This window comes from Xiphias gladius, chromosome 18, assembly GCF_016859285.1.
Source record: "Xiphias gladius isolate SHS-SW01 ecotype Sanya breed wild chromosome 18, ASM1685928v1, whole genome shotgun sequence".
NCBI lineage: Eukaryota > Metazoa > Chordata > Actinopteri > Istiophoriformes > Xiphiidae > Xiphias > Xiphias gladius.
The window spans coordinates 9,804,419-9,831,769 of NC_053417.1; the positions used below are offsets into that span (position 1 = coordinate 9,804,419).

The window sequence follows — 27,351 nt, forward strand, 5'->3', positions numbered from 1 at the left end:
GATTTCCTGAGTTTAAAGTGCAACAAAGTTAGGCATTTCCCTTTCAGATGTCAGTTACATATGACCGTTTTCCGTTTTGCATCACATCACAGGTAGATTTCCAAGGAGGTTACTCCACGACGAGCAGCACAGATTATTCTGTATTAGTTTTAATGACTTGATGATCCAGCAAAGCACGTCTTCTCGGCCAGACGCGGTGGCTGGAATGTGTTCGAGCTCTTACAATTTTTTATGATGCGATATTTCAAGAGATCCCTATCGGATTGACGAGGCGACTTCTGTGGGTGTGGTCCTTTTCTGAGAGTACTGCCTTCGATCCTGCCTCTACTTACATAACTATATCCAATTGGCTGGGGTATTCTGAACTTCTATCCTGATTGGGCGCGCTTTTTGTCAACCAATGTCAATCGCTCGCTGCTCACTGACGAGCCACGCCTACTCATGCTTGCGAGTGCCAGCGGTTCATTCGTGCGTAAAAAACTGGAGTGCCTCGCCGGTTGGGGGGGGAGGAGACGTGTTTCCAGTTAATTTTTGCAGGTTACTCTTGTTGTAATTAGCCGTCATACTGCTAGAGTAGCTTCAGAGAGCGTTTTCGTCGGTACTTAGGGTTGTACATAACGGCGGTGTGGCGCAGCACTGTAAACGCTGAGCTTAGGATTTGTCACCTTGCAGCAGCTGCTGGTTTACTTGTGTCTCGAGGAGAGTGGAGTCGCTTGGCAGTTGCCGAAGGAAAACAGGCAGTTGCTAACAAGTACTTAGCAAGTCAGCCAGTTAGCCGGCTCTCCCTACTGTCACAGCAAGTCCCACCCTCATCAAGTGCGTGGACGTTGTAAGAGGCTGCAGCGGTGCTTTTTTCCTCTTAACTTAGCCAGCATCGGTGTACAGCTGGCTGGCAAGCTAAAATAGCAGTCTAAACGTTAGCTAGGTGACGCTAACGTAAAATTGTGGGCTTTACGTTGTACAAGTGTCTTCTGTGGAGGGATACGGTCGCTACACTGGCAAAGAGACTGGCTAGAAAGAAGAGGCGAAATAAGGGAGAACAAGGAAGACACCGAGAAGGAGGGGACTGGCTATTTTAGCCGGGGAGACAGAATCGCACGTAAGTGACACACTCTTGGTAACGTTAAGTAAGCTTACCATACGGCTTACCGATCCTGTACAACTTGCTGTGCTTGCATGGCAATATTTATCCAACCACTTATCCGTGTCTTAGCTCCGGTAGCCAGTGCGCCATACTATACTGTAAGCTAACGTAAAGGCTTCCTTGAAGGTGGCACACTAGCTAGCAAGATGGCTAATGCCTGGTGGGTTGAAAGTGAGACTGCGCTTGAATCGCAGCTCGACTGCACTTGCTGCGCTCATTATTTGTTATTTAACGCTAAATTAGATTGGTAAGTTTAGCCAGGTGCTCAGCTCGTCTGTCTGTGGATAGAAAAGCACCGCAAACTAGCCAGTTGACAGGAGTATTAGCCAATTAGCCTCTTTGCTAGCTAGTTCCAACCGGCCAACCACCTAAGTTGACAGCTCAGTTTCTGAGGATGCAAAGCAGTAATGTTACTAAAACTCAGCGAATGCCACTGGTTATCTGTCAGCCCCATAGCAAATGTTAGGCTCATATCTGTTCCTTGCAGCTGTGGAACCGTGTGTTCCCTGGCTCACCCTTAGATAAAGTGGCGGCTCAGTGACAGTGTCACACAGAAACACTTCACGTAGAGCATTACACTACCTTGCTTATAAATGGCAGCGTAGTGTCTGTTCAGCTGCCAAGCGTGATGGTCATTTCTTTAGTTACCCAGGCTGTCCTTGTACATTCCAGTTCTCATGCAGAGCTTTAATCAGCCATTCAACATACGCATGTCACACACAGGCACCCACTGTACTGGCATAGTAAAAGTCAAAGTCAGCTGTTCAAATTAACAATTAGGCAATCAATAACAACATCACAGCCTTGTACCAAAACACAAGAATGACTGAGTACAAAAATAAATTCTGACACATTTCCCTCCTTCTGTAGATAGATAGCAAACACTGCCACCAAGCCACACACAGCCATGAGTATTGAGATACCGGTGGGGTTGACAGAACTGCTGCAGGGCTACACTGTGGAGGTGCTGCGACAAAGGCCGTCAGACCTGGTGGATTTTGCAGTACAGTACTTCACCCGTTTGCGGGACACCAGAAATCAGGATGGGGCCAGCGCTGGTGGCAAGACGGGGAAAGGAGTGATGTTTGATGGGGAGCCGATGCAAACAGAGTCCAATGGAGATGATGATGAAGATGATGATTCTGACTTTGAACGTAAGTTGATGTTTTGTTATGATTATCAGCTGTTGTGTTGAACATGTCTGTGTGAGTGAAACTGGACAGAATGAAAGAGAGTGTATATGTGCGTGTTTGTGTGAGGGGGTTGGATAGGGAAAGAAAGAACGTGAAGGTGAGGCCTGAAGCCATGTCACTGAGATAGTCAGAATATATCCTATCTATTCTTGAGAAAACGATTTTTCCAAGTTTGTGACGCTTGCCAGTTTTGCATGCACACATTTGCGCTCAAAAAATCCCATTGAACTTACAGTTCAGCAAGGCAGCCCTCATCTGCCACTCATCTAACCAAAGTCTGCTCCATTTTCATTTTCTATCTTGCTGTCAGGATCTGAAACAGTGTTTTTTGATATTCATTTGAACAGTCAGGTTTCATGGTTTCAAAAGGTCTCAATTTGTCAACTATAGCTTTCTAGTCAAATATTTTCAGAAACTGTGAAGATATTAAATTTTTGCAGGGCAAACTCAAGTGAAAATTATACTCTGACTATGCAGACCTCATTAAAGCTTTCCACTTTTTACATTTTAGTTAAACTGAAGAGGTGTTGCAATTTATTCTCGAGTAGCAAGTTTTGAAAAATAACAAGATGCAGCCTTCAGACATACTGTGAGCAACAGTTACAAGACATTAAAAAAAAAAAAAAGAATATTTTTAAGGTAGTGAAGAAAATTTTTGCACCCCATCCAAATTTTACGATGCCTATCAGTAAACAACCTGTACCTGTTAACCATTTTAATGTGATAAGTTGATACTTGTGCCATTTTAACAGGATGGGCTATGAAAGTTAAATCCAGATGTACAACGGCTCAGATGTACAAATAGAGAGAGAATTTTTTAAAATTATTTTCACGATGAAACACGTCTGTTTTTTTAGCAACAGTTTATTTTCATACTTAAATTTAGGGGTTCAAGCACTGCATAACCTTTGCTTTGTACCTCTAACTATCAAGGACCCACCAAATACCTTACTTTCAGCGGAAGCGATGCCATGCCTCGTTCATGTCAGCCCCCTGTGTTTGATAGACCGGCAGAAGATGTAAGCTGCTCTATGGCTCAGCTCTCCTCTGTGCTACTGAGAAGAGAGTGCCCTTGATCACATCAGTGTGGTGTGGAGCCAGGGGCTGTTATCTTGTGATTGGGGATCCTGCCTTTTCTCAATAAGTTGATCCACTTGGATGATCTGTGGATCTGCCCTAGGTGTATCTTCTAAACCTCAATGATGTGCAAGTAACATTTTTAAGCTAGTGACAAAATTTAACAAAACTTTTTGTGTGTGGAAATACCAAATGAATACAATCCAAATGCTTCTAAAGTAATGATTATGGCTCCATGGCGTGTCTCCTGTCAGTATCGTTGGCAGAGGTGAAATGGTTTAACAGTTAACAATTTTGGAATTCATCAGACTTGTTACCTGGGAACTTAAGTTCTAGTTTTACTCTGTATCGTTTATTGGTTAACCATATTTATCATGGTCCTTATCGAATGTTCATCTCTGCTGAAAGCAATATTGGCCTACTTTGTAGATTGGTACAAAATGGCTTAGGGTAAATGGTGGATTACAGTTTCTGTTTCTATGCTCACACAAATGGGGTTTGGCTCCTGAGTCTAAGTGCATGTACATGTTGTTGGTGCATGTGTACTTGCGTGCTTGTGAAAGCAAACAGATGTGCTATGACTTGGATTTCACACCCGTTCAAATTCCAGCCTAGTGACGGCATGAAGCCGTTCTTCCTAGTACATTATGATTAGCGATCAGTTGTTGAGCATTTTCCACGCCTCATCCAATGTGGCAATAAAGGACAGGGAGCTGATACTGTTGTGCTCCTGGGGGAATCTTATGCCTGGATGCTGTGGGTCACACTCATGACATCCATGACATTAGATTATCCAGCCAGGCTTGTGTACATTGCCCCAAGGCATTTGTTTCTGATGGGAAGAATACGCGCCTGTATAGTGAAAGACATCATGTGCTCTTGCCTGACCACTGTTGTAGCCCATAGGTATAAAGAGTACTATAATGCCACCAGTTCAACAGAAGATGCTCCAGAACAGTTTGGTTTTGTGCAGGAAAGACCAAGATAACTTTTTAAACTCGGGATTGGAAAACAGACATGGATATTCTTAGTTATTTCTACAGTTGACACATACCCAGCCTGGTTGTACTAGTTTCAACCCTTGCAATGCTGATCAGTCTACAGACAATAAAATAATATAGTCCCCGTGTTAGGACCATTAATGGTAGAATGCAAAGGCTGTACCTCAATATGCAACTAAACCTGAAGCATGTCAGTAGTACATTTTACAGATGTCTAGTGGCCGTATAACTGCTTTTGTCATGCAATGACCCAGTGGATGTAGGCCAATGACTCATTTTGGGTATTGACGCCTTAATTAAGACATATGGCCGTTTAAAAATTGTATTGAGCTTAGACAGGATAGAACCATTCTCTGTAATAGAGACTTAGATTTACTGGACATGTGGTTAAGTCTGAATTTGTTAAAAAAGTCAGGAGAGCATCAGGGTAAAATACCGGTTGTTCAACATGAACACGATTTGTATCTGCTGTATGTAAAAATTCTTGACACTTTTGTTTTCTTTTATTAGGCTACTTGGAGTTATGATGATTCACTAGTGTGCTCTTAACCTTTCATTTGCTGCAGGAAATCGCTGTGTATGAGTGTGCTGGCTAAACACCTAAAATGTAAATTAACTAGATAGCTGCTTATGTATTCCCATGGACAGTACTGTATACTCCTAAAATATGATGTCCTATTTTACATGCTTTGTTTCCCTGAATCTTGCAGCGTAAATCCACAGCAGGATCACTACACAGGCCTAAGCTGCTTAACAAAAGCAGATATTGTTTTGAATACAAACTGTTATACCTCCATCATATTAGGTGATGATGTCCGAAATTTTTATGTAACCCTTTCTGTGTTGAGGCTGAGCTTCTGTAAAGAAATGGTGGATTGATGAAATAAAATAAACTATTAATTCACATCTGATATGTTTGCTATTTATATTTGCTGATTATATTTTTGCTATTTGCTTAGCAGTTGACTAAGACTTAAAAATGTGCTTTGCAAAGAAATTTAAGAAGAAATGTACTTGTAGTCGGACAAAAACTGAGTGCTAAGTATCAGGATCACCTGCTGTCGTTTTTTAGATGGATTAACCCAGTGAATCCAGATGAAATGTGTGGCCTTCCATTTGCAATACAAGGGAGATGTTCCTAAAATGTGGATGATTTTTGTCTTGTCTAGTGTCAGTCTTGCAATGTGTATTCACTAAGAGAAACATAAGGGGATGAATGCAAACCTCTGTGACTGAAATGGTGAGGCTTTTTATTAAAAGATGGATGGAGGGACAGATGAGTCCCAGGGATGATAATAGAAATGAATTAAATGTGTTTTTATAAGAAAGACATCAGGGATGAAGCAGACGCTATATAAAAAAGCAATTGAGGAAATCGAGAGGCTGAGGGGAAAAAAAACCTCATCCTTACTCTCCACAGAACATAACGCTTTGTAGGTAGACGCCAGTCACCTACATACATAGAGGATTAGCTGTTATTTATCCAGAACAGTGTGGTTTTTACCGCAGATAAATGGGAAATTTCAGCTAACTTTATTTATCTGTTAACAATGTCATTTGTTTGGGGCATTATTTTCTTCTTCCTGAAAAGCATCAGTCATTATTTTCTGAATCCTATCTGTGTTTTGTGTTGATTACTTATAAGCACGGTAGACGTCTTGGGAAGACTCCTAACATTAACAGAGGCTAATAAAGTCTTTCCTTTTCACTGCAGCAGCCCCCTTGCACCAGTAAGTAAAAAATTTTCCCAGATGGACAGTGTTCATTTTGGGCTGAAGTTCTTCTGTTGACGATAAACACTGATAAATTATGACATAAGACCCAATACAACCAAAAACAACTATATCTTTGAAATTGGCGTCCACAACTTTACACAGAAATAGTTTTTTTTACTAAATCAGCAGGAGTGATATTGATATTGAATTATTTTTTACATTACTCTTGTTAATTAGTTTTGAGAAACCAATGTGTTTACTTGTGTCCACCATCACCAACGTGACAGTATCATGCAGCTGTAGATACACTCCGAAGCTTTATTTATAGTTTCTGAGTCCACGTGGCCGCAAGGATCCACGTGATGACAGATTTGTCATCTACCCATGTTTGTGAGGGTCCGCTCACAGCCCAAAATTTATGAGTCCATACAGAGCTTATGTGCCAACAAGCGAATGACCACTATGCTTCTTGCATGCTTGGTTGTTGTTAAAGCCTGGGGTTAATGTAGCTCGGGGCATGATCATGCACAACATTCTGAAATTCTGCCTCTCTGACCTCTTTCTGCCTACTCCCTCACTCTGTCATCTCCTCATTGTTCTCTCTTATTTGGTTTCCGTCACCCTGACTCCCTCACTCTGTCCCTCCCTTTACCCCTTACTGTTCTGCTTTTCTGTACCAGTTTCCGTGAGAAGTTCCCCGGTGTGTGTGCGCGTGTGCGATTGTGTTTAGTATGAGCAATTTAAAAGGGAGGGCACGCGTGCGCAAATGCCCATTACTGAGTGTGTGTGTGTGTGTGTGTGTGTGTGTGTGTGTGTGTGTGTGTGTGTTTGTGGCGTGCACACTGGTCTCTAGTGCAGTATTGTGCAACAGGTGACCTGATTAGCAGGCTGCAGTGTGGGTCCAGTGTGCTTTTAACTTTCAGGCAAATCTAATGCAGCCTATCATCCCTACATAGACCTGCTCGACTGGCTGACTGACAGTGCTAAGTGGAAAAGCCCTCCGACGGCTCATACTACTCACTCTGGCTGTCTGACTGTTTTTAATATAGTAGCTATCGCTCTTGCTGACTTGTCTTTTTAGGTCTTATCTGCCTCTCTTTCTGGGTGTATGTATATATACCACCAGCAGAAAAGTCAAAGAAAAATTATGCTGCTCATTTCAGCTCTCTGCCCAGTTGACTGTTTTTACCTGAATATTTTTTACCTGGATTTGCTCTTTGTCTTGCTCTCTCTCTCTAGGTGTCTGCGTGCGTCTTTTCCCTATATTTTTTCCTCTCTTTACCAAAGCACCAGTATGTCTGTTTTTCTCTACCTGTTGATCATCCCTTGTATTTAACTGTCTTGTTTGTCTTTTTGTTTTTGCGTCATTCCTTTGAAGGCCAGTCTGTTGGTTTGTCTGCCTCCCTGCTCACTGCACTGTCATCCTCTTTTGCCTTTCTTAATTTTTTCAGTCTCTTTTTAAAAAAAATCTTTCAATAGCCCTCTCCCTCTACCTTTCCGCGTGTCTGTTTCTCTACCTCCCTCTTTGTCTTTTGCTGTTGTATTTTTCTTCGTCCTCTCTTCCTGCCAGGATAATTCTGAACTGGAATGTATAATTTTTGGATAATTTCCATTGTATCCCTTTCTGTGTTTATATCATGTTATTAAAATAAGGACCACGTTAGAAAACATTAACAGTGATAACTAGAGACACACTGTGTGTTGTGCAGCTTTGATACCGGAGATAAAGCAAAAACAAGAGAGTACTACAACAGCAGTTGAGGAATTGGATATGTCAATTCTTAGTTCACAATTCAAATCACAAAGACAGATTTTAAACCATGCGTTAATAAGACATTGAAAGTCCGTGTCATCCTGTAGCCATCTTTACTTGATCTCCATGTAAGGCAACGTGTCTGTGCATCCACTAGGAAATTTTTGTGGTTGACAAAAGGACACAAACAGAGCAGCGTATTTGTTTGTTTGAAATTAGGATCCTATTAGAATGCCATAGTGGCAAGCTGGTCTTCCTTTGCAAGAGTACAGAGAGACATTACCGGAAGAAAGGAAAAACAAAAAAACATACAGACATCTGAGGCTACAAGAGAACAAATTGAAAAATAACAAAAAGAAGGGCAAACCCCATCATGATAAAGGAGAAAAAGTCAGATGAGGCTCTGGTAGAGCAGACTGTGGTACAACCTGGTTTGCTTGTTCTGATACACATCTTTTGAAGTGTGGTACTTCCTCATTGTCTTTCCTCAAGCCATCTTTAGTGGCACTACAGAAAAATGAGGAAACGGAGGGGGTTGGCAGGCCTTTAGCAGTGGCTGTACATCCTCCTCTGATGCTCCTTTTGTGGAGTTCACATGCCTCCCTTGCTCCAGCACAGACTCTCTGTCTAGGTCATAATGCTGTCTGAGTCTGACCACTGCCTCACCAGTCCATTTGAAGCCTTCACTGACACACCACCTGTAGAACCAGATGAAGTTCAGATTGAATTTCTCAAAAGACTTTCAGTGAATGGACATAATTCAAAACATTTGTTAATTTGCTAACCTCCTGCTCTAAGTGTTACACTTCCTTTCTCTCTTTCTGTTGTTATTGTGAATTTACAAGTCATTAGTTACCAAGTAAGTTACCAGCCAAGTTACCTCTCACCTCAAACAGCATTACCAGTTGGCAACAACAGGGACAAGGGATAAAAGCCACATGTCTCATTCATGGAGATGATCATATTTCCTCTGTATTTCTTAATTTGCTTATTTCCTTTACAAGTAAAACATTAACCGCGCATCTGTTAGGGGTGAAATAGTTTCAGAAAATGTTAGGGATCAGAGTTCAGATTATTTGAGAAGACTCCTGCATTGTAAAGAAAATATGCTTTCAATAGTTTCAGTACTAAAAGAGCTACGTTCAGATATCAGTCTGAATGTAGCTCTTCGATGTTTATGTGTTTTAAACAAGAGGCAGCTAAGAGTTTTATATCAAAGCCTTATACAAGTGGATGATAGTTAAAGAGAAACACTCGGTGGCCGTGGACCCAACTTGACCTGCTGTTCCCCTCTGTACAGAGAGAGGGAGAGGAGGGAGTGGAAAAAAAAAAGGGACTTGATGAGGGAGATAGGGTGCTTGAAGGGTCACAGTGGTAAATGTTCATGTGAAGAGAGACGGTATAAGAATGTTTTATTTTTTTTGCTAATATTAAAATCCATATTGTTTACCAATTTAACTTTTGTAGGAGCCTTATTGTGAATTCAGATACAGAAGAGGCTGTTTGCATTTTTTAAAAGAAGTATTTTTAGGGGATACGATTACAAAAATTTTAATTTAACTGTTGGCTAAATATTGGTTGTAAAACTAACACGGGGGTGATACAATACTTCTACAGTACTGGTGCTGGAAGTGTGCCCATGTATTGATGCTTCTCTCAGGAGACATGAAGTAAGTACAGAGGAGAAGGGCATGGGATAAGAGAAAAGTTAGGGAGGGAGATGTAGAGATTAAGAGTAAATGAATGGGGAAAAAACAGGAAATAGAGTAAGACGGAGAGAGGGGGAAGGAGAGGTGGGCTGGGAGTGGGATGTGGGAATCAGTTCTCCAGCAATCAGTGTGGCTCCATATTTGCCTCAGAGGGCTGTCACAGGGACTTCAGGCCAAAGTTTGGCATCCTCAGTCCTTCCTGAGAGGTAAATAGATGCTTTTTTTTTTTTTTTTTTTAAACACTATCCTGTTTAACAAATGGCATCTTTTGTAAAACAAGTTAATTTTGTTGCGTTTGCTTGTCCATCAGCCGCAGCAATAGTCCAGTATGAACCCAGGTCTAATAATACTACTGATAATACTGGAGGGAAGATAGGGTGCTGTAATGTAATGTGGAGATGGTGGCCCCATTCATTGGGCTATGTGTATGAATATGAATGGACTAGTTCTTTAAGAAAGACATGTGTACAGCTTACAAATAAGCCCATTTAGAATAAGATCAATAATTGCTTCATTGCAAGCAATGTAAATAGAGTCAATGATTTGATTCAAAAATTTATCAGACCTATATCCTGTTTAATCAAGCCACTAGATCTTTTTAAATTAAACAATGACTGATTTCTTAACATAGTGGCCATAAGAGTAAATAAACTTACCACCTACAGTTCTTGTTTGTCTGTGTTTCCCAACCTGGCAATGTGTGATAAGAATGAATTGACCAAGGTTTTGGAAATAATGGGTTACCTAGCATTCATTTATGTCATTTTCTGGTTGAGTAGACACTTGCACAAGAAAAGCTTGTGAAAACAGGTCACGGTGAATTGGGTTGGTTGCATGGCTTTCATGACAAAACACATGTCATGGTTTTCTCTCTGTGTCTTTTCCTCTGTCACACTTGCACATTCCTGGTTGCTTTATCCAGACTCATCCTTCAGAAACGTTTAGCTCTCTGCCATTCCAGAGCACTGACGACCACATCTTTGTTTTTCAACTGTCTGTCAGTGGCTTTGTATATAAGCCGTCACGCTTTCATTCTGTCTACTCTGAAACTACTCTCTCATTCTCTCAATCTTCCTGTCTCCCTCACTCTTCATGTGTTGGTCTCAATGTACAGGCCCAATCTCATTAGACAAGATGGCTTAGAAGAAGAAGGGGTTATTAGGACGGTTTAGCAGAACCATCTTTGGCACGATAAGAAAGCGAATTAACAAGGAGGAGAGGTGTAGAAAGAACAAAAACATGAATGAGAATAAGAGATTGATTGAGAGAGAAAATAGTAGGTTAGAGCCAACAGTACATACCAGCCAAATGTAGTTAAATTTTGACTTAAGCTGCTGAGTTTGTCTATCCCTTCAACCGCAGGGTCTAGATAAGATTTAGATATTCTGAAAAATGTGTGTCTAGTAAACTGTCTAAAAATGCTACTGATTTTTGGAATCCTTCATTACCTGCCTTGATATCCACCTGTTTACTTCATAGAGTGGTAGAAAGACACGTAGACAACAAACAAATGAGACATAGGCCTAAAGTACATAGGTTACAGGCAATGAGAATTAAACAGTCTGTCACTCCCGCCAGATTGTCCACATGTCCATGGATAATCGTGTCTGCATAAGGCATGATCAAGCATAATCATGCATTGGATTTCTGGATGAAGATAAATGTGATTGATCAGCTCCAATTTAACACTTTATTTTAGACATTCCTAGAAACCTAGCCTCATGCAGCAGACTGAATCACAGCTTTTCTGAACATGGGTCAGCAGGGATAGATGGGTTGCATTAAGGTGACAAACTGTCAAAGGCATTTCAGGTTGGTCAGATAAGCCTACATCTGTGCAGATATACATTATTGGGTTAAAGGAGTCATTTGTAGATATGGATTCCATTAAAAGACAAAACAAAAATGTTGGATTAAGTCAATATTATGGGGACATGACGATTCATTTTTTTTACACTATTTGACCTCACCTGTTAAGAGTAACCTTAGACCAGGGTGAGAAATGAACTTTGATGTTCACCTATGACTGTGAAGAGTGAACCAAACAGTTTCCCAGCCTTCAGCTAGTATGAGTTTTAGGAAAGAGATGATGGCTGGTTTCCTGCCAAATTGGCTCTTGGAGCAGACAGCTGAACAGACAAAAACCAGCATGTAGCTGGTGGTTGTGTCACACCCTGCCTCAGACATCATTCTGACTTGTGAACTGAACAGTAGAGCACGCATGTTAAAATGGTGCATATTTTATAAATTCTGCACAACTTCTGTAATTTATTTGTTGCTTTCATATAAGATGTTGGAGAAGTTCCACATACTTCACTTACGCACATGATTTAGGTCATATGGAAGGTCATTGAACCTTATATCTTTCTTACAATTTACACACAAACATGACTGAGAGCATAATCTCCCTGTTGGAGGCAATGAGAGGCTGCTCTTTTCTCATTTAATGTTGTATTATGTGGACTTTGATTGAGCTCTACACAGCAGAGAAAAGTCTTTTCTTCCAGTAAGTTAATGATGGATCCCAAATCCACTGTCCATTTTCAATATTTACCAAGCAATGAAGAGGCTAGATGACCTAAATTTAAAAAAAAAAAAAAAAAAAAAAAAAAAAGATCCACTCATTGTCATACTGTGTAGATTGTGGGTTTAACATGGTGCCCTATACTGGCACAGCCGTGGTCACCATAGAAACCACTGGCCTTGAAATTGCTCTCAGCCAATCGCTGCTGGAAGTGACAGTGATAGGCAGTGGCCTTGTCTAATCATCATTGAGATAAAGAAAGTCAGGAGGTCACTAGTAGTTCACAGCCCTCCCCTCTGTAACAAGTATCTTTATCAGTGTATTTGCATAGCCTTGATATGACTTTCATATCAGTGTCTTTGTATTGCAGCTCTGATAATGTGTGTTTGTGTAACCCTCTTATTATTTATCTTCTTAAAGGGCAGCTGCACTGTTTACTGTCAGTCAGTGAGGAATAAAGTTGTCATTGAGAGAGAGACAGAGAGTGAGAGATGAAAACAGCAAGAGACACTTGACACTTCTTTGCTCCCGCTGTTTAGGCTGTATATTTATAGTTGTATGTATTGTATTAACCACCTTCCTTCCTGTACTAGCCTGTTAGTTGAATCTAATTAGCATGAAATACACCAGGTTGGCCTGTTCACTAGACTCAGGTACCTGGTGATAGGTCAAATGTTATTTTTTTGTCTCTTTATGGCTGCAGTAATAGTCAGAGTTTAAGTAAGCATGCAAGGGTATATTTTTCGTTTCCATGGCACAGCAAGTAGTACCTGCGAGCTGCAAATGAAATAGTATTGTGTTTAATGACCTAACTCTAAACATAGGCTTGAGAATGTGGAGGTTTGGAGTTCTTTTGTGACTGTAAATGGTCATGCAAAGGGAGACCAGACTGGCCATGTTTACGTTACACCCCAGTGGTTTGATGAGAGCATGTAGCACTGCCCTACCTGCATGCATTATCCTGGGGATATGAAAACATACCTCTGCACTTGTCATGTGGAAAGTTGATGCTTTACACCTAAATGTTGGGGCCTGAGTCATTGTTATTATTCATGTCTTTTAGATTGCTTTAGCTACAGACAGGATTTGCCACAACCGAGGCTACTGGAATAATGCTAGTCAATTTAATGTCTCCAGGGTCTCACTTCTTAAACTGTGTGTTATGACCCCAAAATAATTACAAGTCCTCCTCTCCCAGGTTCTCCTCATGGCAAAAGAGGCAATATCTTTTAATGAAACAGTCTCCTGGGGCTAGAGACGACAAATTATTTGAGTCTGACACTGTAAATGTTGCAGAGAAACCTGCAGCAGCTGGATTCATAAACTCAGTGCTAGATAAGGTCAGAAAAGGGATTCCTGTCATCCACATTCTGCAGTGTCACATTCTACAGGTAACAGTCCTCAGGTTCAGCAGGTTTATAATCATACAGGCTATCACTGATAACATGATGGAACCTCACTGAAGAGGGTAAAGCCATCAAGGGTGGTGCAACACATCCTGGACTCATAATGTAATGCTAACAGATTTGAGGTACTTTCACATTTTGAAACCATAGCATCATATTTATAATGTGAGCTGGTTTGTACCCACCCCCCCAGCAGTGGCACAATTTCACATTATACTGTGCACCAGCTTTGGCGTAAGCAAAGAGAAACCATTGGTGATGGGCAGTGCGTCCTAGTTCTCTTCACAAATGTGTCACTTCCAAGAATTTTTTTATTTTTTTTTTTTGGAGGAGGCAACATGGCAATGAGGAGCAGCTGCTTACTGCTTCCACTGAGAAAAGAAATCTGGGAAAACAACCCACAAACAAACTAGTGTAGTCAATTATTTAAGTTTGTTTCTCCCATACTATCATTAATTGCCACCTATTATTAATTGTTTGTATCAAACATAAAATCATGGATTACAATTTAGTCATAATTATTATGTTCAGTCGTTATGAACACTTTTAGGTATTTGTCTGCTAAAACAGGAAAATCAACAATCTTTCTTCTGAACAGGTAGTGATCATAATCTCTAGTTGATAATGAACTGTGATTTTACTGGGTTAACTCTCAGAGCAGCATGTCATCTGTAGGAAAGTGGAATGGTCAAATCAGGAATTAACTGGTTGAGTAACCGCTACTAAATTAAGCTGACACTGAAAGTCTTGCTTCCATTCAGCATTGGTTGCCTATATGCTTGTTTGATTTGTTTGATGTTTGGTGTCCGGTAAAAGAAAAATATCACCCTCGTGATATTTGTAAGTCACTTATGTTTCTTTCAGTGCAATGACTGCTGGCCTGTGTGTATTAATGCGGGAAGTCATAGTACTAACATCATAGGGGGATTTCCACAGAAACTAAATAAGCACTTTCTTGTGGTTCTCTAAAATACTTTGAAAAAACCTCTGCTAAATGGCATATGCATATGTGTACTCTGATTACTGCTGCTACCAAAGCATAAAACAGTAGCCACTGTACTGATCATGTGAGCTGTACAACCTGTACAATTTCTTTTTGAATAGTGCGATAACTTTGATTAATCATGTAAACACCTTTTAATCAGATTATGTTATTCACAAAGGGTGTAATCAAAGTAAGCATAATTTATTTAGCAAAACTGAGTTACTTGTCCATCATTAGAGTTAATCATGGTATGGAGACTGCTTGGTCTGATTTTTCTTTCTTTTTTTTTTTGTGTGTGTGTGTTTCATTATCTGTTCAGGCCACACGCTAAACCATGTATTAAGTCATGTATTTCTTTTCTTTTTTTTTTTTTTTTTTTTTTTAGTATATGGACGCAAGCAAAAAAAGAAGTAAAGCTTTTGTTGAGGTGTTCTGTAAATTCATCAGTTGATGGTAAACACCAGCAAAGTTGGTTGAGCTTCCTTCCCTTAGTTCAATATTCTTTAACATGGTACTCCTCCTTCCTTACATTTAAGCTCCATTAAGTGGTATTTTTCAAAATAAAATGTGTAATAAATGACTCACTGTTATGTACAAGGGTGGCACGGTACTGTTGATACCACTGAGAATCAACATCTCACTTGACTCTAAGCAGCTGGTTGCTGCTTTGAGCTCGGTGTTTTATTTATCTTGGCCACCCAAACCGAACCACAGCAAAACTGTTGAAAACTATAGGTAGCCAACAGAAGCTCACAGAAGTCTTCAATGGAAAGCTGAACTCTTAAAAAGCCAAAACGGCCCGGGTACACCCCCCCCCAAAAAAAACAAACAAACTGGGATGGCCAAGTTGTTTTGTGTGTTGGATCTGCAAGGCATCAATTTGTTCGCATGTTATCCAGAAGAAATGTATAGGCTTGAGGTTAAGTGCAGCAAGTTCATTTTGGAATTTATCTTCCCTCTAGTGGTCAAAAACTATCCAACAACTCATGGATTATTGAGGAAGTTGGTTTACTGCAGAGGTTTTGATTGGAGTTGCAACAATTAGTCAATTAATCTATTAGTTGATTGACAGGAAATAATTTTGGCAACTTTTTAAGTAAAAGTAAAAACACCAAACATTCATTCATTGTTTTCAGCTTCTTAAATGTGAGGATTTGATGTTTTTGTGTGTGTGTGTGTGTGTGTGTGTGTGTGTGTGTGTGTGTGTGTGTGTGTGTGTGTGTGTGTGTGTGTGTGTGTGTGTGTGTGTGTGTGTGTGTGAGAGATCGTAAACTGAACATCTTTGGGTTCTGGACTGTTGGTCAAATAAAACAAGCAATTTGCATACATCACTATGAGCTGCGGGAAATGAGAAATTATTCATGGAAATTATTATTATTATTTTGCAATTTTCTTCCTCTGTGACATGTTGAAGCATAGACATTGATAAACATAGAAAAGAATGACAAGTCAAATCAGGCTTACGGGGGTTAAGAGGCATTAGCAAACCTGGTGACACTGGGAAAGGGTTAACACCAATGCAGCTATAAGCAGGACATGGCTACTTCCTTTTAAGGGCCTAAGTCTTGTGGAGAGTGGATAGAGGGGAGAGAGTGGGTGAGATAGTGGGAAAGTGAGTGAGATAGATATTAGGCAAAGCGAGAGAGAGAGAAAAAGAGACAGTTTTTGTGGGAGGGAAATAAACAGTTAGATAATGGGAAAGGTAAAGAGAGTGAGAAGGGAGTTGCATGGTGGGAAACAGAAACAGTGCAGAGCGTGAGAATAATGCTGGAGAGAGGAAGCTTGATGACATAGAAGAGGGAGGTATAGGCTGTGAGAGTTGATGAGAGAAACTTTTTTGGCAAGGATGGAGAGAAAGAATGAGGCAGGCTCAACCAGAGAACAGAAAGACACACAATGGTTACAGCAAACCAGAAAGCAAACACAAACTGTAGAGAAAGAGGAAAGGGACAAACAGAATGACAGGCAAGGGAAAGCTCCAAGACCATTACAAAGAGAAGGAGTAATAGAAAAATGTGAAAGTCTTTTTGTGTTGACAAAGCATTGTTTAATGGAAAAAGGCAACATGATGGAGGCAAAGTCAGGAAAAGAAAGACAGAGTGGAAAAAAAATGACAAATAAAGTGGTCCATTAGAGGGACAAGCTATTATTTGAGTGTTCTAATGGACCCCTGCTATTCATCTGTCACAGAGGAACCTCGAATGTGTGTTTGTGTGTGTGCTTTCTGGGAATGCTTTTGTGTATTTTGGTGATTTAGGTGTATGTGAAGAGCAAATATTATTTATATGTGTGTATACATTTACATATAAATATATTTCCCTTATCCAGAGTTTGTGATATCTGGTAACCGCATATCTCTGTTTGTTTACAACTTCTGTGTAATAAATTCAACATTCAAACAAGTTCTCACTATCATAAATGACAGAGCCGAATCTGTAGATTGGTACGGCAAGTTCGCTAATGTAACTCATATGTATGTTATCCTCATGTTTATGCTCCATGTCTGCATGTGTGTGCCACAGTGAGAGAGTGAGAGATCTACACTTCTATTAATTTACCTCAAAGTACTCAGCAGGGAGTGTAAGGTATAACTTTGTAACATGCAAATCTATTCTACTACTTGACACTATCATTTCATCCTGTTAGCCCATTTCTATAAAACAGAAATGGGTGTCATGATGGGAGACACATTCTACAACTACAAACTTGTATCCTTTTACATATTTGACAATATAGTAAAGTATCTCTACTTGTCAAAATGTCTCTTGGCTGATCATGGTGCCATATCGGATTCAGCTACGCTGTTGTGTCTTTGTCTCAGGGCCATGCAGTCCACTAAATTCTGTCCAGAGGCACATGTTAAAACCTAGTCCGTTCACCAAGATTTTATGTGTAGTACAGAACACCACTACCTTCACCCAATTACTACTACACCTGACCTTTCTCCTGCTTTTCACTGGGATTCTTCCTTTTTTTTGTCTCTGTGCTCCTGAAATTTTGTTTCTGAAAATCTCTCAAATTTCAGAGCAGGCCTGGTTTTAAGATTTTTTTGGACTTTGGTTTAGTTATTTGTCACCAGACATACAGCTCATTTTACTTACTTATCAAGTCCTTCAGCTAATAAAACCATGGGGGTAAACTTTGATTATTACTTACTTACTGCATTGCTTAAAGCCATCTTAGAAGTAGTTGCCACAATTTTCCCTGCTTGTCTTAGGATTTGAACTGGTGAAAATAAGGCCAGAAGCTCGCTCCCTTTTCTATTGCCAACACCATTAACATGTCGTATTTCTTAACAGTCTACTCCAGTGATATGTCATCTATTTCCCAGCTGACTCTCATATGATACAAACAGCTGCTGGCATGAAACAGCCAGTACTAATTATACACATTATCTCCCGGTGATCGTAATACAGGAGAATTCCATCGCAAAACACAATGCCATTGATGTTAGCCAAAATACTGTTGGAATGTTCAGCATTTTGAGTGTGTTCAATCCAATTGGTAAGGCCCCAATTTGCTGGAAGCAGTAATTGACATGTTGTTTGACACTCATAATTTGTGTCCAGTATGACACTCCAACCAGCAGACATGATACGTCAGCAGCCCTGATACCTGCCTTGCAATACATATATTACCCAGAATGACCCAAAAGATGTCCCCGGGTTTATTATCTACTATCTCCTTCCTCTCTAAATTTTGTGATCAATATTGGAATACTAATTTCGTCCATAATTGCTACACCTACACTCATTTATAGGAATACATATGTTTTTTTTTTGTGGTGGTATTGTGTATGTTTTTGAATCAGGCGGGGTGTGTATTTGTCTCCCGCCTGTGCTTTCTGTCCCTCCTCTTTTTATTATGCATCTCTCTACATATACTGCAAGTATGCAGTCAGCATTTGTAATTGTGCAATTGTGTGCAAATTTGTATAACTTCAGAAGTGCAGACATTTTGTGCGTAGGTTTTTTTTTTTTTTTTTTTTTTACACGTTAGTCAGGTATTGTAGTGTTATAAACTGTAGAGCTGGGGTTAGACCTGCTTAGGTCAGCACTTCAGTACACATTGACTGCTGATATATAGAGCCAGACTACATATATCTTCTCTGGGGAGAGGGAGATGCAGGAATAGGATTTATGTTAATTCCTCTCTCTATAGGTCTTGGGGAGAGAAAAAAAACAAGACAGAAGGAAAAAATGAGGAGAGAGCATTGGAAAGATGAAAGATATATTGATAACAGATGTAAAAACAGTACTCAGAGTTGGCAAAAGGTTAGAGCACTGGGCAGGTTGCTGGAAAAGTTATGCCACAATTAAGTGTGCAACAACTGCAAATTCCAACAATAATTTATATGCTGCTCTTAGGGGAAATTATTAATTATCTTCTTTTTGTTTGTCAGCCAGAGTTTAATATACTAGAGGAGACAGTGCCACAAATTCCTCTCTCCTCTTTACGAACAAGCTGCGTGTGTGAGTTTGGAAGGCATGATCCTGGAGGGATTTCTATGTATACATGAGTGTGCAGTTGGAGACTGGGACTGATGATGTCCTTTATTGTGTCTGCTTTTGAACTTGAATTGTGTGTCTTTCATCTCCTGTGTGTGTGTCTGTATGAGTTTGCTAATGTATCTTGTACCTTATGGATGTGTTTGGCTCTACCAGCTTTACTGTGCACCTAAGTTCATGATTGAGTTGCTGTGTGTGTCCTTGTGCATATGTATACGTGAGTGAAGTCCAAGGCTGCTAGCCATGGAGGAGAGGAAACACGTGAGGGAAGCTCCATGCTCCACATCTGACCCTGCTGTTATCAATCATGCCTTGAGAAGAGGAGAGGCAGAGAGGAAGAGTCATAAGCAGAGAAGAGAGAGGCGGGAGGCAGGAAAAGCAGGAAAAGAGATGTAGAGACAGAGTGGGAGGATAGAAGAGGAACAGATGGTGGGGGCTGTTGCTCAGGAAGAGAGATATTGGGAAAAATGGAGAGATGCTGTAGGTGAAGGGAGAGCATGGGGAATCGATGGACGAAGGGAGAGAAATGAAAGTGTTTGTTACTGTAACTCGATGAATCATTTAGTCTTTAAATGTTAAAAATGACATGCTAGAATACAAGTTAAAAGAGAACAAAGGAATGCATGTAAATTGCTCTTAATCTCACCAGGAGCCAAAAAACCCCCAAAGTATTCAATAATTTTAATGATTTTTAATGATGACTAAAATGGTGATTGATTATTCAGCGGGAAAAAAAAATTCTATTGGATAGACTGTTGGCCAGCTTGTTGAATAACAATTTAATTATTTAATACTAAGCCAACCAAAGGACTGCATTTTTATATTTTTTTCCTATGAAACAAAGCCATGCTACATAGACAAACTGAAAAAAGACAACTTTCACAGATATGTAACTAAGAGCTGGTGTTTAATCTTTACATATTGTGCTTAATTATTTGCACAAACTTTTTAAGTTTATCAGTAAATAAAGTTGTCACAGTACCCTAGACTGTGTCTGAGTATCAGGGAAAGATGAAAGAACAATAAATGACTGGAGAACTTGTCAGCTGCCCCCTGATGCTCAAAATGGACCAAAACTGGCCATTAAGGTGACAGAAATGTCCCTAAGTCAGCTGCTGAAGCGATGGGAGAGTGCCTCCACTCCTCGTCAGCTTATGCTGTCTGTCTATGCTTATATTTGCCGTCTAAAATGAATTATTTTCACAAGAACATCCGTGTGTGTATGTGCATTAAAATTTAAGAATTAGGAAGAACAGGTTAATCTTCTACATTTAATGCAACTAATGAATAGGCAGGCACCATTCATAGTTTACATAACAATTTTCAGTGATGGGCTGAAAAATTGCCAGTAGCACTCTCATGTGCAAAAATGATCCAGCCCCTGTCACTATTTTATCCTGCCAAATTCTTTCTGTCAAATAGATTAAAGACCAAATGGTGGTTGACTTGCTGCCAAAATGGCTAACGTAATGGACAGACTTCTCCTTTTTAAAAGCCAAAATTTTCCTGCGTATGACTGTTTTTATTCCAGGAGACAGAGTGGTAAGAGGGAAACCAGAAGGTGTGAGCAGCAACAGGTGGGCAGACAAATAACAGATATGTCCAAATTAAGTTTATGTTGCCTTATTTCCTTTAACTATCCCAAGCCAGCTGTTGCTTCCGCAGTTTAGGTTAGGGTTCATTTAATCTTTACTGTGTCACTGGATCTGTTTTTCTGTCATGATTTTTTTCTTCATTTGTTCTGCTCTGTCTCATCCATCTTACTAGTCTAACCACTCTGTAGCCATTTTGCTAATGCAAAAGCAAAATATAAAATATTGGAATTTGAAGTTTCTGAGGCACAGTGGCCACATCCATGCTTTGGTCTCCCCTCCAGCTAACTGGCTGATGAATTGATGGACCAAGCAGACAGAAAGTCACTCACTGATAATGTAAGTGTGTGTTGTAAGAGAAATCAATGGAAAACACCAGGCAGGGAAGGATGGATTGCTCCTTTTTTTTCCCCCTTATTCACTTTATCTCTTTCTCTTAGCCTCAATAATTATTTCTTCCTCTTTGCTTGTGTGTGTTTCTCCATTTTTTTTTTCTTTTTCTGAATAACCAGTTATCACATTATAGTCATCATTTTATCCTCTCATCCTGTCTGACTGTTTATCTGCCTCCCTTTCTGTATATATATACACATAACACATCTCTAGCCAGTTTGCTTTCTGTTCATCTTTGTCCCTTTAATTTTAATCTCTCGCCTTTCTTTCCCTATATCAACAGGCATATACAGTAGCTTACTACATATCACTGCCATCATATTGACATTTGCTATGTCTTTTTTCTCCTCTCTTTTTCTCACTGTTTCTGTCTTTCAGTTTTTCATGTCGCAATAGATTTGTCACTGTCACTGCTTCTGGTCTGTCTTTTTGTTTCTCCCCCTCTGGTTCTCCCTCTGTCCTCCCCTCTCTCTTTTCTCTTCCCCTCTATCTTGCTCTTCTCTCCATCTGTTAATGCTGTTATGGCAGTGAGTGGGTGTCTAGGGAGGAATGGAGAGGGATGGAAAGAGAGAGAGAGAGAGAGTTTTTGTGTGTGTGTGGGGGGGCTGAGCGAAAAAATAGGGATGATCTGCGACTTGTTACAAACTGGATAGAGGAGAAGGGGGGTGGATGGTGGACGAGAAGGGGGAGGAGGCAGGGTGATGGGGTAGTGTTGTTATGGCGATGAGATCTTCTTTGCATTAGGTTGCCAAGGCAACTTCAGGCATACACTTGATACAGCCACCATCACCACCACCCCCAACACCCCCCAGCCACATGACTGTAGGGAGAGCACTTCACACATTGCTCACTCAGACTTAGGCACCCACACATCGAAACACAAGGAGCACGTGCACACACACACTTTTGTGTCCACCTGCTCTTAACAGACAAAACTGAATTTGATGGAGACTATACATGATTCATTTTCAAGTTGGTTAGAACACTGGGACGGAACACCGGCTAATTTATTTCTGCTTTTGGTTGAAAATGCCCCCAAAAACCGGTTGCACAAGGGAAACTAAATTCATACACCACTGTGTATCCTTCTTTCTTGACTTTTTATTTATTTCCCCACAGACATGGTGCTGATTTGTGCAGGTGATTCACTAGTTGTATAATATGTGGATAGAGTTTGGGAGCTACAGACTGTGAAGTGACCTGAAATATGAGTCTAAACAGGAAAAATGTGGAACCAAAGCAAATAAAATTAAGCTGTAATGTAGGCTACATAACAATATAATGAGTTTAAAAAAGAAGAGCAAAACAACAAACACCTACAACAATATAAAAGTGTATGTACAGAGCAAAATTCTGACTAGAACAGAGTAAAATAAATAGAAATAAGATAGGTGGCTTTAAACCTTTTCACTGAAACAACAGATCTCTGTTGACATGAACAACTTTGTTTGAGTACATATGTAGATCTTCATTTCTGTGTGTGTGTGTGTGTGTGTGTTTGTGTTTGTGTTTGTGTTTTTGTTGGTCTTTGTGCCTCACTGCTACTATACTTACAGCCATATCATCTGTTCATGAGTTTGACTTGGATCAAAACATTATTTCAAGCAGTTTGGAATGTGTCCTCTCGGTAGGTGGTTATGTTGCAGATAATAGAGTTTTAGAGAGGAGGAGGATTGTGTTGAAGGAAATATGAAAAAGTGAAATTAGGGGAGGGTAAAATAGGTCTCCGAAAATGATCATTCTTATTATTTTTCCAGGTGGTGTTATCATGATTTTTGTGAATGAACCTCTTTAAAGGATCCTGATGGTGTTACATGTTATAGTCCATTTATCGCAAGTTTTTTTTAAACTCTACATTTCTGCTAACCCTTTTCTTAAATTTTAAGAGTCCTTCCTTCCTTGATTCCTTTTCTTGCCCCCCCCCTCCATTTTCTGTGAGTAATGACAGGAAATGAGAAGAAAGAGGGAGAGACAGGGAATTACATGTAACAAAAGGTCCCTGTCCTGATGCGGACCGGGGATGTTGTGGTTGGTGGTTAGCACCTTAACCCCTAGGCCACCAGGGCACCTCAAGCCCCTATTTTCAGCCCAGTTCTGAGAGGCCACACATGTCAGTTCTAAGTCCACTTTTTGCATCTGTGTGGTGCATCTTCCAATACTTAGGGCTTTACAAGTGTCCCTTTTTTTTTTTTTTCTCACTGGATGCAAAGCAGAAAAGATGTTAGAATAGAAAGGTAAAGGTCCAAGGAGGAGATGAATGAAATAAAGGCTTTAAAATAAATGCCAGTAAAATGATTTTAATATTTGTTAAGGAAGAAAAAGGTTGAATTTGTTCTTGTAAAAGAATACAAAGTGTAGTACATTTTTCTGCACTCAAGGAGGAAAAAATATTTAGGCTTAAATGCTAGTCATGGGGAATATTCATCAGGGAATGGTTAACTGAGTACTGGCTGGAAGGTTCAGTGATGTTATGGATGTTACTGTATATGTTTTAGGAAACATGACTCATTCATTTTCCCGAAAATATTTTTAGCCATTTCCCCATATATGTGATTGCTTTTTTTGTGCAGAACAGACATTTGTGGTTTCAGTGTCATTTCCACTAGCCTATCAATTTTTTAAATTTCTTTTCTTTATTACTTTTGGTCTTCCCATGCTCCTATTTCTGTTTGTGTGCCAGAGACAGTGAGGTCAGTGATTGAGGTCAGGGTCAGAACTGTGATCTGGTAGCAGAGGCACTGGCTGGCAACATAGCCATAATATTTGCTCCAATGGCTTGGCAGGGCTGGCATTAGTATAGAGCACAACAAGACACATAGGAGGAAAGCTGTGTATGAATAGCTGATTTGATTGCTATTTGGGAAGAGGCCTCAGTTCAGTATTCATTCAAAGAAAAACTGTCATTGGTCGGTAGCAATAAAAGTAGCGGTGTTTCTGTAACGGTTGCTAGTCATTGCTTTGACATTGTTGGTCATTCATTTTGGCATTACATATTAGTTATATCCTTTAAATAAATAAAATAGTCACTCAAGAAAATCCCTTATTAGTAACATTTCTTAACTAAGCGTGGAAGCCCGTTGTGTAAACATAATCATAGCTACCTGCTGAACTAACAAAATGCAAGTGTTGCAAAGACAGACTTCAATCATAGTACATGAAAATGAAAGTGACACAACTATCAAATCATGTTATCTGTTAACTGCAGCTCTTTGGTTGTTAATCATAATCTGTTTAAGACATTAAAATGGAAAATGTATAAGACAATACACCTCAGTCTGTATTCTGTATCTGCCATCTTGTTAAAATTCCCAACAAACAACTCGGTAGGACCGATCTGTGTCTTGAGGTTAAAGAGATACAATAACAATCCAGACTCAGATTGAGGGAGGGAGAGAAGCCATAAAGCTTTTGGAGCAATATGTGGGAGGAAGGTCTGTTCCTTTGAGACAGCTGAGGGGGCGAGGTATACAATAAATGGAAAAAAGGGGGGGGGCTAGAGAGAGTGCGAATAATGTTGAACTCAAGGAAATGTATTACTACTACTTACACCATATTCCTGTTGTAGAAACTGACACAGAAGATGAGGTCCTCTACATACAATAAGAGTCATGCTGATTGATAATTGATAAGTCTGGGTGGTATTGTTTAAGTCATATATGTTTTGCTGTCTTTGCTATGAACAGATATTTTGATATTTTTAAGAGCTGTCATAATGTAATTGTAATAGCTAGAATGATTTCTTGTAGCATGACCAAATTGGCTATAACCTGCAAGTACTTCAATATGGTTTAAGTACATAAAAAAGATAAAGGGAAACAGGGACTCACAGGTCAAAGAACTGACTCACTTGATACACGTTATCTACTCCATTTGGGTTGTTGCTGGTAGGTTTGTCTGCCAGTGTTGTTGGTAGACAACCAAACAATTATGCTACTGTTCAGAATGATTCAAAGTATTTCTTTTGTGTCGACTATTATTCATTGTGAACTTCAAGATCTTCCAGCACCCAGTGCTGACAAAGTTAGAATGGATCTTCTTCCTGTTTCCTGTTTCAACTAACAAAGATTAACATTAGCCATCCAGTCTTCTGAGAAACTGAGAGATTACATGCCAGTGGTTTGTGTAGAGCCAGCCCAACAGTCTAACATTTAGGAGCTCATTTAATAAAGCCATGGTTTTGCTTTGATTTGATTGGTTAATGGTCACAATGTACTGTGCCCTGCAGGGAAATTATCATCTGCCAAGGACAAGTTTATCTGGTGTGTGGCACTTTTCATGTTGTAACTCATTTGATAGTTGTATTGTAAATTCTGACGCTGTGTTTAAACACCATTATAGCCTACAATGTGGGCAAGCAGAATGACAGCTGAGGTAGGTAAAGCAGATGCTAGAAGAGTCTGAATGTATGGTATGTATGTTAGAGTTAACACATACATACAAATAGAGTTAAAATGCAGAGGTCAGTCCCGATGGATTTTTCATATGTGCTATATAAACTAAATTCCTTTCAACAAGTTGCAAGTTAATTCCCCAAAAGAGAGAGAAACTTTTTTTGCAACATTTCACCTTGCTGATGCCACAAATGTCAGTGCAGGAGAAGCGGAGACCATCCTGTGGCTTGATCTGTGTTGAGTGATAGTAAGAGTGATCTCCACGGATAGTAGAGTGTTAAACTGTCCATCTCCACCGGTGACCGGAGGAAAGTGGTGTGTATGTGTGAGTTTCCCCCAGGCTCCCGTCTTCACAGTCTAGATCTAATGGGTTCTGACAGGATGGTAATAAGGTAGCAATGGACACACTGTGTGTGTGTGTGTGTGTGTGTGTGTGTGCGTGCGTGCGTGCGTGCGTGCGTGCGTGCGTGCGTGCGTGCGTGCGTGCGTGCGTGCGTGTGTGCGTGCGTGCGTGCGTGCGTGCGGCAGCAGTGAACTATGTCTATGCTGGGTAGTAACAGCCCAATGTTAGATAGCAGGTGTTTAGGGCCCCGACCTCATCCTCTGTGTGCGTAAATTAACACCCTGTTGCATGCAGACACACACATTCACAAGGACAAAAAAGCCCAAGGTCAACATGCCCCTATAGACACACACCAGGCCAGAATCCATTTACACATATTGCACACACATGTTGACTGTGCAACCATTCACACTGTACATACACACCAATGCATGAGTGCATGCACAAACACCATACACAGCCCTTTTATTTCTCCGTCATGCACACAGTTCGTCCTTTGTTGACATAACACTTTATTAGCCCTGATGAATATTCATATCCAGCAGTGTCCTTCCTGATCATATTCTATTAGTTACTTTAAATTGGTATTAAACATATGTACAGTGTGTGCTTTTACATACATATGGCTTACAACGCTCGGTATTTTATTAGCAAACTACCCTCGTAAATCAGTCGACATGGTTATCTCACCCCGGAATCTCCCCTGCCCCTGCCTCAAGCCAGGTCCTCAAGGAAAGCAGGCAGGCAAGAGGATGCTGTCTTGGCCTGTGCTCATGGGGCTCAGTTGGGCAAAGTCTGAAATGCCAAAGTGGGGCTGCTGCCATTTGTGCTCAGCACCAGCAAGAGAAAGGAAGTGCTCGCTCTGCATTAGCCTGGATAAGTGGCAGAAAATGGATGGATGGAATTAGACCTTTTAATAGCATAGAACTGGTTACCAACTAACCTAAAGAATAAAAATGTATATGCCAAGACAAATTTGTTTGCATTGGGTGCTGGTATTTCTGTCTTTTAATACTTAGTGGTGTTATGGTAAGGAGTAGATTGGGGTTAGGCTGTTAATCAGCTTAATAGCCTGATAGCAAACATCTCAGTATACAAATATTATATTCTGGATATTTCCACTAAGCCATGACTAACCATTACTGTCATAACAGGATAAGAAATTTAGGCTGTATTGCCACTCTTTCCAGGCTAATGTCAGCGTCTCTCACCTGTTATATTTGGATCTCACATAATCAGTGTCGTAACTATTCCGGCCTAGTGTAAGAGGCAAGTGGCATACTCATGAGCCAACACTTAAATAGACTAATATCTTGAATAATGTTTGAGTCTTAATGTGAATAAAACACATTCATTGGCACGATGTTTGTGTTCTGAACAAGCGAAACAGTGTGATTAGCTGTGTTCTTTTGTTAGGAAAGATATTTAATTTTTCAATTACAGGATCTGACCTAGATGCCAGGTCTGAAAGAAGAGCAGCAGGGATGAGATGGGCTCAGTAGTGACAGGCTTTTTAAAGAGAGGCAACACATATTTGATGATATTTTACTTTATTTGAATATGCAAATAGATATATAAGTATTTGCACAATGATGCAATTTTTGTAATTTTGCCTCT

At 40.1% G+C, this 27,351-nt stretch overlaps 1 protein-coding gene across 2 annotated transcripts in view; it reads left to right on the plus strand.

Moving 5' to 3' along the window:
• Positions 1–431: 431 nt before the first annotated feature.
• Positions 432–27,351, plus strand: part of prkar2aa (protein kinase, cAMP-dependent, regulatory, type II, alpha A) — a 43,108-nt gene continuing 16,188 nt past the window's right edge. The window contains exons 1-2 of one of the 2 annotated variants that reach the window (XM_040152920.1): positions 432–1,099; positions 2,015–2,298. In XM_040152920.1, coding sequence (XP_040008854.1) covers positions 2,052–2,298 — 247 coding nt within the window. In that variant the 5' untranslated portion in view covers positions 432–1,099; positions 2,015–2,051. The remainder of the gene's footprint in view (positions 1,100–2,014; positions 2,299–27,351) is intronic. The other variant, XM_040152921.1, reaches the window with a different exon arrangement.